General features: G+C 36.2%; 1 protein-coding gene across 1 annotated transcript; it reads left to right on the plus strand.

The window, feature by feature from the left end:
• Positions 1-85: 85 nt before the first annotated feature.
• On the plus strand, positions 86-9639 carry RPS7 (ribosomal protein S7). The gene is made up of 7 exons (XM_070932970.1): positions 86-115; positions 2159-2240; positions 2610-2681; positions 4114-4257; positions 4495-4559; positions 7064-7214; positions 9520-9639. Exons 2-7 carry the CDS (start codon positions 2166-2168, stop codon positions 9595-9597), a joined length of 585 nt encoding a protein of 194 aa, XP_070789071.1. The 5' UTR covers positions 86-115; positions 2159-2165; the 3' UTR covers positions 9598-9639.
• Positions 9640-13185: the final 3546 nt, after the last annotated feature.

Genomic DNA, 13185 nt, shown 5'->3' on the forward strand with positions numbered 1-13185 from the left:
GGCTTCCCATTGACCCTTTCGGAGAGTGAGAGGGCGGAGTCAAGCTTTCCCACACCGGGGCATGAGCGGTGTTCTCGCGAGAGCTCTTCCTTTTTCTAGGCCGGCGCCGAAAGTGGTGGGTATGAGCGACTTGGGCCTGGCGGGAGGTGATGGCGTGTTTTTCCCTCGGAGGGTCTAGCGATGTGATGCCGAGTTGGTGGAAATCTGCTTTTTTAGGCCGAGCGTCCCGGGATGCATCCGATTCGCTCTTCCTTAGTTGCCGATGGCTTCTGGCGGCAGGAAAGGAGCTTGGTCTTCTTGGGGGAGGGGGGGGGGGAGGGACGCTACGGAGGGGAAAAAAAAAAAAACCCGGGAGGAAGAAGCACAAAATACCCGATTTTGCCTTTTAATGGTACTTCGGTCTCAGTAGATCTCAGATTTGCCAAGGCTTCCGGGTTCGTGCGTTTATTTAACACGCGTGAGCTTGTTAATTCAGCCTTCGTGGGGATCCCGGCAGCGTTTTTACCGGGAGGCAAGATTGCCTTCTGCGGCAATAGTTTGCAGCAAAATAAGCTGTTGTTTCCCAACGATGTTTACTCAAGAGTAAATGGCTCGTCTTGCTCTCATGGATGGCACATGGTGGATGAATTTACTAAGCTTCGGCATACGTGTTCTGGTGAGATGCTGATGCAAATCGGGCAACTTTGCTTCAAGGCCTTTGATTTTTTAACACGAGGTTTAATTGCCGTTTTCCCCAGCTTGCATTTCCCATATACGTACTGAATTAACAACCGGATCGCTCTTTGAAGTTAAGATTTTTTTTTTCCCTACATGGCAAATTCTATCCCATTCTTTAAAAAGCTTCTGTAGTATTTATGTCTGTTATCTAGAGTCTGTCAATAGAGACTCGGGTCATCCCGGTTGTCCCAAAGGCGCTTTTTCTAAAGGCAATTATTGGACTTTGTTTTTCCTTGAAGACGTTTCGCTTCTCATCCAAGAGGCTGCTTCAGGTCTGAGCTGCAAATGAGAAGCAAAACGTGGAAAAAAAACCAAGTCCACATGCCTTTTTAAAAAAGCATCTTTGGGATCATCTAGAGTCAAATCATTGTACCATTATACAATCTCATTTTTAGAGGGTGTTTTGGAAAGGATGTTATTGACCACCTTGTTAGTGTGGAATGTTTCACAGTAACTGCTCTGAGAAGCTATTAATCCTGCACTGTGAATTTAGATGTGTGTGTGAAGGGCTGTGTGTAAATAAGGATAGCATGAACTTTGCAACTTGTATTGGTCATGTACAATATCCTTATGAGGTAGGCTACTCTTGTAAGTTTTTACTTACTTATTTATTTATTAGTTCGATTTATATGCTGCCCTTCTCCGGAGACTCAGGGCGGCTTACAATGCTTTAAGCAATAGCCTTCATGCTTTTGTATATACCTGCTTAGTAGGGCTTTTTGCCCCCCCCCCCCCCAGCAGTGTTCTATTTTATACAAAGTCAGCTTATTGCCCCCACAAACCGGGTCCTCATTTTACCTACCTCAGAAGGATGGAAGGCTGAATCAACCTTGGTGAGAATTGAACTCGCAGTAATGGAAACTGCACTTCAGAAATTATTGTTAAGCAGATGGTTGAACTTACATTTTTCTAAGGGTGTGTGCCGACTCCTTGTATAATTGGGGAAAGACACCTTCAGTACAATGCGATTGCGGGGGCTCCCCCCCCACAGACTATCCAACATATAGTGGGGGAATGCTCTAACAGAAAGTATCCAGGAGATTTTAGGGACTTCCTCTGCGTAACGATGACAGCTACTGACTGGATCTCCAAACTCGACATTAAACTCTGAAATGTTATTTCTGTTTTCCTCAGGTTTTCTTACTGCTCTTTTTCTAATTGTTTTAACCTGTAAAAATGAAGTGTTTTAATATTGTGTGTGACCAGCCATACGCTAAATAAATAAACGTAGATTTTCTTTTACTAGATCCTATATCTTTAAACGCATCACTGCTTTGTATAGTATTTGTATATTCCATTTATGTTGTAGATTACAATCTGCAGGTTTAGTTAAAAAATTAATCACACAGGGCCAACATTTGCTTTTCCTTAACTTTTGGGAGGGACATTTTTTATTTTGTACTAAGGGTTGTTTTGTTTTGTTTTGTTTTTTTGATTGTAGAAAGGCCATGTTCAGTTCGAGCGCTAAGATTGTGAAGCCCAATGGCGAAAAGCCAGATGAATTTGAATCTGGCATCTCCCAGGTATGTGCCCTTTTTGTTGAAAATTTTAGGCTGAAGGAAATAAGAGCAGTTCTAAAACATGACTAATGAGCTGGTTAATATTAAGGATTTGTAATAATTATTTTATGATTTCTGTAGCCTAAATGAACATTCAGTTGTACAGTTTAGTAAGGTTTATGTGGTTGAACTATCTTTAATAGAAATGAAAGTTGCCTTATGTGTTTCAGTGTATTTAAGAGGAAACTGGGCTGATAGCTTCTAGACATTTCAGCTGAATGTGTAGTTCATCTAAGTATTTTAATCAAAATGCCGTGGTTAAATGATTATTTTTGAAAAGTAAAACATCCAAAACAGAAAGACAAGTTATAAATCTAATAATCTTCTCTTAAGGCTCTCTTGGAGTTGGAGATGAATTCTGACTTAAAGGCTCAGCTGAGAGAACTGAATATTACAGCAGCAAAGGTAATATGTAAACTTTGGTTGGGATTATTTATTTTGAAGCATGGACCTCAAAGGTCCCAGACAGTTGAGTAGGATACAGGACAACAGTAATCTAGTATATCCAGATATAACGCCTAGTGTTTGATTTTATAGTTCATCCATTCATACCATTGATTTACTTTTATCATTGAAACCGGGAAATTGCTGTAGCCTTGACTAAATTCCAGGTAGTCCTCAATTTACGACCACAATTGAGCCTAAACTTTATGTTGCTAAGTGAGTTTTACCCCCATTTTTTTGTCACATTTGTTAAGTGAATTACTAATTGTTAAATTAATAACACGGTTAAGTGAATTTGGCTTCCCCATTGACTTTGTTTGTTAGAAGGTTTCAAAAGGTGATCACATGATCCCGGGACTCTGCAACAGTCATAAATATGAGTCAGTTGTCAAGCATCCAAAGGTAAATCATGTGACCATGGAGATGCTGCAAAGGTCATATGTGAAAAATGGTCATAAATCACTTTTTTCAGTGCTGTTGTAACTTTGAACAGTCACTAAATGAACTGTTGTAAGTTGAGGACTACCTGTATAGGCATCCTATGAAGTAATTCTCACATGAGTGAGCCTCAATAGAATATAGAGTTTTGTTGATACAAAAATTTCTTTATTCGAAATAAAAAGCTTCTTAAAGTAATCTGTATGTTCCTAAAACTCCTTGGGTGTACAGTAACTGCAATCACAAAATTGTAGAAGGTACTTATAATGCTTTAACTTGCAATCAGTATACATGTTTACATGCCTACATTTTTTTAAAAAAAGTCTTGTGTGGAAATCAGAAATGTTAGCTGAATCAGCTTGTTTCCTTACTTGTTTCTTTACTGTGTAATTTTTACATCAACAACTTGAAGACTTGCACATTTCAGGTGCATGTATCAATTTAAATGCTTTCAAGAACCTAAAACTAGTTATTTTATACTAGGGTAGATATTGATACAATCCTAGGTAGCAGTAGATACTTCTTTTCTAGGGTGCAAAAAAATATATCTGCAAACTTCATGTATTGTCAGTAAAGGCATTGAGCCACTAAACACTCAGCTCCATCCAGTTGCCCCGACTCTACTCTGAATTAAGGGATTACAGGTTCATAGAAAGGGAGTTAACTAGATATTGATAAATGCAATTCCCTTGCTATAAAACCAAGATGTGAAATGATTATTTTCAATATGTTGGATTTGATCAGTGATGCATTCAAAAGTTCTGTCTAGATCTTTCCATAGGAATTTCTCAGAACATAGTGCGCAAGAGATGGACTCCCAGATTATACTTTTGCCTGTAGAAATTCCAAAAATTAAGATACCTTTGGATCTTTTGTGTTTATGGAAATAAAATTGCTAGTTTTGTACTTTTAAAATGTAAATCGTGTTCATCCCCAGTTCTGTTTTTTTGTTTAGGAGATTGAAGTGGGTGGTGGTAGAAAAGCAATCATCATTTTCGTACCAGTTCCCCAGCTGAAATCTTTTCAGAAGATTCAGGTGCGGCTAGTTCGTGAGCTGGAGAAAAAATTCAGTGGAAAACACGTGGTTTTCATTGCCCAGGTAGGTGTTCGTCATAAATATTTGAACCTTTGGATTTTAGAAACTGAGGTTTGTGAAGATTATCAGTTCACTTATGAAATTTGTAGTCTACAGCATATGATTACTCAGTGCTGGGTCTTACTTTCCAGTTATTTATGCCTTGTATTGTACTGAAAGCCTGTTTTAGGCTCACCAAAAGCTAATTTGCTGTAAAAGTTTTCTGTCACTTATAGATATGCTGTTATGTTATTTTAACAGAGAAGAATTTTACCCAAGCCAACAAGAAAAAGCCGCACAAAAAATAAGCAGAAGCGTCCCAGGAGGTAATGTTATGTTTTGAAAAGAAATAAAAATATTTTGATACAACTGTGTTCAAATCCTCCCCTGCTATTTATAAGTTAATGTGATTTAATGCTTGGAAGTTTGAGACAATATGAGTTTATTTGGTTATTTATTTGGTCTCAGTTTGCATTCAGGGAAATGTTAGGTCTAATTATAATAATTTGCATAAGGATCCTAAATAATGATAAAGACATCTGCCTAAGCTAATAGAAGTCTGTTGTAAAGATTTGGAGCAAATAATAATGGATTACAGGTACCTTGTTTCCCCGAAAATAAGACCCTGTCTTACAATTTTTTGAACCCTGAAATAAGTGTTTGGCCTTACTGCCATGCTCTCAAAAGCCCGATTGGGCTTATTATCAGGGGATGTCTTATTTTGGGGGAAACAGGGTAGTTCTCAACTTCCTAGCAGTCACATGATTGCATCTTGGCAACTATGTCACATTTAAAACCATTTGCCGCATCCAATGGTCATGTGGCTGATTTATAAGGAGTTTGTTTTTTGTTTTTTTGCTGTAAACTGACATTTATTTACAGTTTCTAACAAAAAATGTCCATTACAGACAATGGGTTTGCTTAATGATGGTGGCATTTGCTTAGTGGCTGTTTTAAAAAAGTTATAAAATTAGTCACATGGATGCCTTGACTTAGAATACTCATGACATACACTGGAAATCCGAGATCCCATTATAGTTGTAAGTTGAGGACTACTGGTAGATGAATGTGTCTAACTAAACATAAAAATATTTTGAAAATATATCCCTTTTTATTGGTCTATTGAAGGAATGGAAACTGCTATCAGAAGCTGCTGTTATATTTGGTTGAATAGCCCTCTATAACAAATTGGTATGGTATAAGTAGGAATGAACAAAAGTAGTTTGTTGAGTACTTAAATTTTTTAAGTTATAAACTTGGTAGTTCTCACTTGAGAAAGAATTTGAATTGCAGAATTTAGTACTTGGATAATATTTGTTCATTTTAAAAAGCAAAGCTTTTTTTATAGCCAGCTTGGAATGCTATTTGCTGTTACTTAAAAATATTAGATGCAACATTCTTTTCTTGCATTCTATGCCAGTGTTTCTCAGCCATAGCAACTGAAAAGATGTGTGGACTTCATCTTCAAGTCCCAGAATTCCCTAGCCAGTATGATTTTTACATAATGTGGAGTAATGCTGAAATGGAGAGGATATTATACCTCTGACCACCCATTCTGACAAGCTGTAGATGAGCTTCTGCAATCGACTGTTCTCAGCCTTATTGACATCTGGTTGGGGACAATAAGAATAGTAATCAAATAAATTTTGTAATTTTGTTGAATACTGACCAGAGTCAGTTTTGAAATGGCCAGCTACATAAATTAGATGGAAAGACAGACCTGGAAATTGCAAGGTTAATTTAAAAAGTTCAATTCATTGGCTGTTCTGAGAAGTTATTATTTTGGCTTATATGTACCATTTCTGCCTTTTATATTGTTAACACAGTATTGCTACTACAGAAAGCTGCAGACTTCCAAGTATATTGTATTGAAAAGGCTGACTTGAACATTATGTCTAATCAAACAGGGATGTATTACCATTTTGCTCTTGGGGCCTTGTGTTTAGTAGCAGTGCAAATGTGTATTCTTCTCCATCTGGTTCTTTCCAATAATAATATTGTCTGAACTAAGGTTAATGGCTTGTTGCATTGTTTATAAGCCAAGTTTATTAGGAAGATACTTAGTCTTGAGTCAAACTCAGTTTTAGTAACATAATACTTTAGGTTTCTTTTAGTCACTCTGGATGGAAATAGCCCTATTTGATCCAAGAGACTTCATGCATTTTAAGATAATATTTTGCAGGGTTATAGTTTATTACTCTATCCAAATGTAGCCATTTGGATTCTGATCCAGGAGACTCCATTTGTAATTTCATTGCATCTTTTTGAATGCACACATCAAGCAAGACTAGCTGAGAGAAAAATATACCGTAATTGTCTTCTTAGTACAGTCTACCTTGTTACAGTGGTAAATGGGCAAGAATAGCCAATTGTTTCACTAAAATGTAATTGCTACTTAAATTTTTAAATTTAATCTTACTGTTTAGGTAATGCAGTGTTTTGGAAGCAGAATGCCTGATTTAAAACATTCCCCCTAAATAATCCGTTTTAATTTAAAACTAAATTATTCCTTAGTACAGGGATCCCCAACCCCAGGGCCTGTTTCAAACTGGGCCATGTGAGTGATGGGCAAGCATGCGAGAAGCTCCACTTGTGCGAGTAATGGATCCTTGTACCCTCTGCTTCTGCGGGTAGAGTGCTTGACCGCAAGTGAAGCTTCGCAGACAAGGGATCTCTGCTCATGGACAAAGCTTCATTTGGGTGCCTATGAGCCTGCCACTCATGCCACCACCACCCCCATGCCGGGCCACCAAGGTGGAAAGGTTGGGGACTTAAAAGTTGTGTAAAATTTGAAGGCACTTTAGCAAATATTTGATTCTCTTCTGTTTAGCCGTACGCTTACTGCAGTGCACGATGCCATTCTTGAAGACTTGGTTTTCCCCAGTGAAATTGTGGGCAAGAGAATTCGTGTAAAACTGGATGGCAGCCGGCTTATAAAGGTCCATTTAGACAAAGCGCAACAGAACAATGTTGAACACAAGGTAAGAAAAAGTTGGAGGAGTTTGCTTTTACTCAAACTTTAGATAAATGCATGAAGCAGACTGCAGTAGGTCATTTGATGAAGCAGATACGTTTGAAAATCAAAGCTTGGTAAATGATCAAAGGACAGAGATTAATGTAAACTTGGTCCTATGATTGAACTTTCTTGGAATTGCTGAAATATGGTTACCAGCAAGGTTTGCAAATGTTGGGATTTTTTGTTTTTGTTTTCTTTTTGGTTGAAAAGAGGGACATAAAACATTATTTATGCTACATAAGGAATAGTACATTATGGCCTGTGTTACAGGGATATGCGGAATCTGATGTGGGAACAGCCTTCTGGAAAATTCTGAAATGTTTAATTTTCTGCCAAATACCTTCTAAACAACACCATTAGCTTAGCCTTGAAACATTAGTTTTCAACTTATGACACCAATTGGGACTGGAATTTCTGTTATAAACTAAATTGGAGCTGATTTTACGAAATTGTTATGACGATTGTTAAATGATTGATGTTGAACTTAACCGAATTGTTATTAAGCAAATCCAGCTTCCCCAACGGACATGTTGCAAAACGTGATCACATGAATGCTACAGCCAGTGATAAATGGGAGCCTGTTGCCTGAAATTGCAATCACATCAGTATGGAGGTGGTGCCACAGTTAAAAGTACAGGCTACAAATCACCTTTTCCAAGGCCATCGTAACTTTGAAATTGTCATTAAATGACAGTTCCACATTTAAGTAGGTCCTTTATTTCAGTTAGAATATGTCCAGAATATCTCAAAATGCTTTTGGTTTACACTATTTAATCCCCCCTCCCCAGAATAACAAAATCTGGAAGAAAACAATTCTAGAGTTTTCCAGAACCATCTTCCTGGATTTCTAAAAATAAAAAAATGACACTTAGGTATAGAATAAAACCACAGTTTATTGTATCTCATTTTAATGGACTTCATATCAGGCAAATTGCAACTCACATTGTTTGGGTTAGGCCAAAACCAAACTAAATGTGGACAACAGTTATGCAGGACCATCTGATATCAATGTTTTGCAGAAAAGCTAAGAAATTATTAACTGCAGTTTATAATAGTTTTTGCATTTCTTGTGTCTTACCCTCATTCCACATGAACTGCTGGACACAATTCTCTTTTGGGCAGGAGATAGAGTTTCTATCTATTCCTTGTTTTGGGTAACAAACCTGATTCAGGCTTTCCTTTTGAGAATTTTCATACTGGAACTTAGATTAACATAATTTGGGTAACGATGACATCTAAATGACTTAATTTATGTTTTATTTAATTTATGCTACTTGTGTAATAACCCTATCTAAATTACAGTCAATTCTTATTCATGGATTTCATATTTCTGAATTTGCCTGCTTGTAAAATTTATCTGTAGCTGCAAAATGTAATACTTGGGGCAAAAATACTTGATGCCCACACTTCTAGCTGAGGTTTCAGTATTTGCTAATTCATTGTTCACAGTGACTTTTTAGAATGTGACTACCACAAATAATAAACATCTATACATAATCTGTCATGCTTGTGTAATGAGGTCTGTGAGTAATTTCTATTTTAATGGATATTCCTAGTACACATTCCCCAGTTAGGTCATAGAAACTCTACAACAGTTATACATAGGATGAAACTTGAATTGATAGGGAAAAAGAAGGGAAATTCTGCTTCGTCCTGTCTTCAAATTCTGACTTTGTATATCAAATGGTAGTTAATACTCTGAGATACAATAAATCAAATTTTTTCGGTTACCAGTTTGAATTGTCAACTCTCAATGGCTTCTTTATTTGAAAATATTAATATTAAATCTAATATAAAAATATTGGAGGTAGAGACAACTTCAAGCTTGATTCTTAGTGAATACCTGGACATATTTTATTTTATTGGCAAATTATATAAGTGTTGCTATTTCTGCTTTATTTATTAGCTATTTTATTTCTGGTGTAGCTGACATCCCTGAAGCTTTCTGATGGTTTATCATTTTAAGTACCATCCAGATTCAACTATGTGATTTCTATATTCAGTATTGATTCTGTGCTGCCACCTCCCATGGCTTACTTTTGTCTTGTGCCAAATGTGTTGTTCCTATAAATGTTCAGTGATGTATAATTAATTTTAGAGTATTGTAGGGGGTGGCCATCAGCTTTTTAAAAATGCATATGGTAATATATGTATTTCTTTAATTTCAGAATTGACATATCCTTCTTCTATAGTTTTCTTTCTTTACTATCAAGTACCACTAGTATTTTATGCTTCCCACTTTTGCTAACGTTTCGTTATTCTGTTTGCAGGTTGAAACATTTTCTGGTGTATACAAGAAGCTGACGGGCAAAGATGTTGTGTTTGAGTTTCCAGAATTTCAGCTGTAAAGTGCAAAAACTATGTGAATTAATAAAAGTTAATTCTTCATATTTTTTAATGTCATGCTTTTTTTTTTAAAGTATGAAACTAAAATTTATACATTTGGTTGTTGATGAAAATATGATATAGGTAACATTTGTAGCTGGTCAAAGGACATAATTGAAAGTCATGATTACAATTAGTTCTACTGTGCCATCATTATATTGTGGCACCTATTGAATAATAAAATTCTGGGTTTGATTTGTCCTATTGAGTGACAAGAGAGCCAAAGAACTTCTATGATACCATAAAACACCAGAAACCTATCTTAATTTTAAGTATCCCAAAAGTGGTGGTAAGAGGGTTAAATTCAGTGGTGAAATGTAAAATTTGTTGCTACCGGTTCTGTGGGCGTGGCTTGGTTGGGGGGGTCATGTGACTGGGTGGGTGTGGCCAACTTTTTTAAAAAAACTTTTAAAGCATTTTTTTTTTTACTAACGGTTCGGGTGAATAGGTATTAAAAATTGCTTTAAAAAAGAAAAAAAAGGTTCCAAGGATCGCGTGACATAGTTGTGCCATGTGATCGTCAGAACCTTTTTTTTTTTTTTTTTTTAACCTTTTTAAAGTATTTTTTACTACCAGTTCACCTGAACTGGTAGTTTTTATCACTACCGGTTCGTCTGAATCGGAGCGAACTGGTAGCATTTCACCCCTGGTTAAATTATATTGAAGATTAAAGCATACATCTAAATACTGAATCTTGAAAATTTAATATTCCAGGATTTGTAATGAAAGGAGCTGAAAGGTTTGGTTTAGTGTAAAATCTAACAAATTCATCATGTCTTTGTTTGCCACCAATAAATGTCACCTAAACATTTCTAAATTACTTGGCTATGCCAAATGTTTTTAATGTCCTGCATTAGAAAAATACTAAAGCAACTTGGACTAAAACAACCTGATACAGTTAATGCTTCAATAATATTTTTGGGTTATAGGTCAGGTACATTTTCACAGATTAATCATATGCAAACATTCTTAGAGATGTGAAAGAGTGAAGTTAAGCAGGGTGTCATTAAACAGTTTTTGAATTGATTTTCCTGAAAAGTGTAAAATTTCAATCCTATACCCATTTGCCTGCTGAGTTTGGGACTTCTGCGTGGATACCTGCATGGCTATAATGTAAAGCATTTAAGGTAGCAACCCCTAACCTTTCCAGCTTGGTAGACAGGTGGTGGGGGGGAGAGGATGGTTCAGTGTGAGCAGTGGCACACAACTCAATTTGCATGAGTGGTGCTTGCAAGTGCCCGCCACTCACACAAATGGAGCCGTGCACTCACCTACTGCTAGCACAGCACACCAACTCGTAACCTGGGAATTGGAGACACCTGATTTAAGGTATGCAGAAAAAGTTTCTCAAACTTTTGTTTGAAACTACCTAAAAGGTGACTTACATGTTATGTTACATATTCTGCACTTGATGGAAACAAAACATAATATATGGATTCCATCAGCTCACCATGATGTTAATGAAAATGACACCCTGCTTTGTTCTATTTCTTTAAATAAAACAGAGTTGAAGGGAGTTAAGATGTCACCCAAGTTTAATCCTCTGCATACAATAGGATTCACTACATCATCACCAATAGATGATACATTTCAAAGCTCCCAGAGAAGGGGAAGAAATCACTCTTGTGTGGTAACCTACTCACCTAATTTTCAAAGAGCTTTTTTGAGAATATGTAGTGAGATGTTACTTTATTTAAATAGGACACTCATGGTTTTGAAATATTAAGCAAGCTGGATTCAGTTCAAAAGATAGGAGACAGTAAAGAATAGGTAGCTCCACCAATCCCTTCTGCACAAATCAGGTGCTTCTTAGGTCATGTTTGTGTCTAGATATATATTTTGGAGAAATCATCACCCATCAATATTAGATTTTTTAGACTAAGTTAATTTGGGGTAATGAAAGGTAAAATAATAAAAAAAGGCTTCAGTGCCTGTCATTCACTATCAAAGTTCACAGAATATGCAGTCCTATAACAAATTTCCACAGTATTTTAATGAATATTGACAGTTTTATTTATAGGGCTTTATTGCAAAGATTAATTGCTATAAAGTATCTGTCAATTGTGGATAGAAACATAAAAATTGATGCTTGTGATGGCTTTGTTCATGTTTGGAAGAATGTGAACTAAAACTGCATTTGAATTCTCATAATTGCAGGTTATTTTGGTCTATCACTGAGTGATCAAAGAACTACATTTGTGTATGTGTGCATAAGGAGGTTTAAAAAGGGAAAGGAAAGATACACTGCAAAGTGAACTTGTCCTCGTTCCCAGAACCATTGCCAAAAGAAACTGCAAACTCAGTCAGCTGATACATTTTTAGACTTCATGGGAACTACTAGAGATGTGTGAGCAATATATAAAAAGCATCACTTGCAACTTTTTTTCCCATTAAAATGATTATAATTGTTTTGAAATAACAATTATAAAATGGGCAAAATGTTGCCACTTCATTGGATCATTAACAGTTACTGTGATTACAGTAGCATAGTCTTAATACAGACAAAATTCTTGATGGCATTGTGGGAAGTCTGTTTGCTGCCTAAGGTTTTAATTGCTCTTCTGGGAACAGCATAGAACCCAAGAGTCTGCTACATAGTATTCACTTGACCTTACCATTTTTATAAAAACCTCAAGGCATGAAATCAAGAATCTACATAAAAAATTGAATTCTTGAGCCATGGAATTTTATACTCGGTATGCCTTCATTTGGCTCAATCTATGAAACAAAAATACTCTGAGGTCCAGTTCTATCTTGACTATGTTTTTCTTAACCTGTATTTTGTCAAATCCTTCGCTTTAATTGCATATTAAAAGTTTTTCTTTACATAGGAGTGGTGGGTTGAATGCAATGCCTAGTTGCTTTCATACTTTACAGAGGTAGTTGTCATGGAAGTTTTTCAGAACTGGTACAATTTCATTTTCACTTAGTAGGTTTAAATAATTGAGGTTTGATTTGCCCGTTACAGTATTCTCTATATTTTTTTTATCATTGGCCAATATATGCCATAAACTTTCTAATTATTTTTCACTTAACATAATTTTAATTTGAAGGTTCATTTCATTACACGTTTCATCTGTAGTCAATGTGTCTGCAGATGATAATTCTGCAGAGTATTTTACAGTAGAAAATTAAAATGCTAGGCTGAACTTGTTCATGTTCTAGGTGTCAAGTTCTCTAACCTTTCTAATTCATACAGAGTGCCCTGTGCCTCTATGGCTGAAGTAATTCCTATTAGAAAACCCAAATCATTGCCAATGTGGATTCTTGAATAGTTCAGGTGCAAATGATTAATATAGACATTCATATCCTGTCATTTCTAATGGAAAACTATCTGCAGTATCAAAATAATCTCTGGACATCATCTGTCCCAAAGCAGCTGCTACCCGGTTTGGTTGCAGCTTCTTCCTTAGTCTCCAGAAATAATAGCTGCTGAAAGATGAGATCGAACAAGACCTTACATTAAGTCTTCAGGAATAATGAAAATCAAAGATTTGCTGAGAGATGGGACAAGTGGGATCTCTTCCCTTCATTTTCAGTAGTAGCTTCTA

Source organism: Pituophis catenifer, unplaced genomic scaffold (assembly GCF_029215685.1).
Source record: "Pituophis catenifer annectens isolate HBS135680 unplaced genomic scaffold, rPitCat1.0.hap2 SCAF_1, whole genome shotgun sequence".
Classification (NCBI taxonomy): domain Eukaryota; kingdom Metazoa; phylum Chordata; class Lepidosauria; order Squamata; family Colubridae; genus Pituophis; species Pituophis catenifer.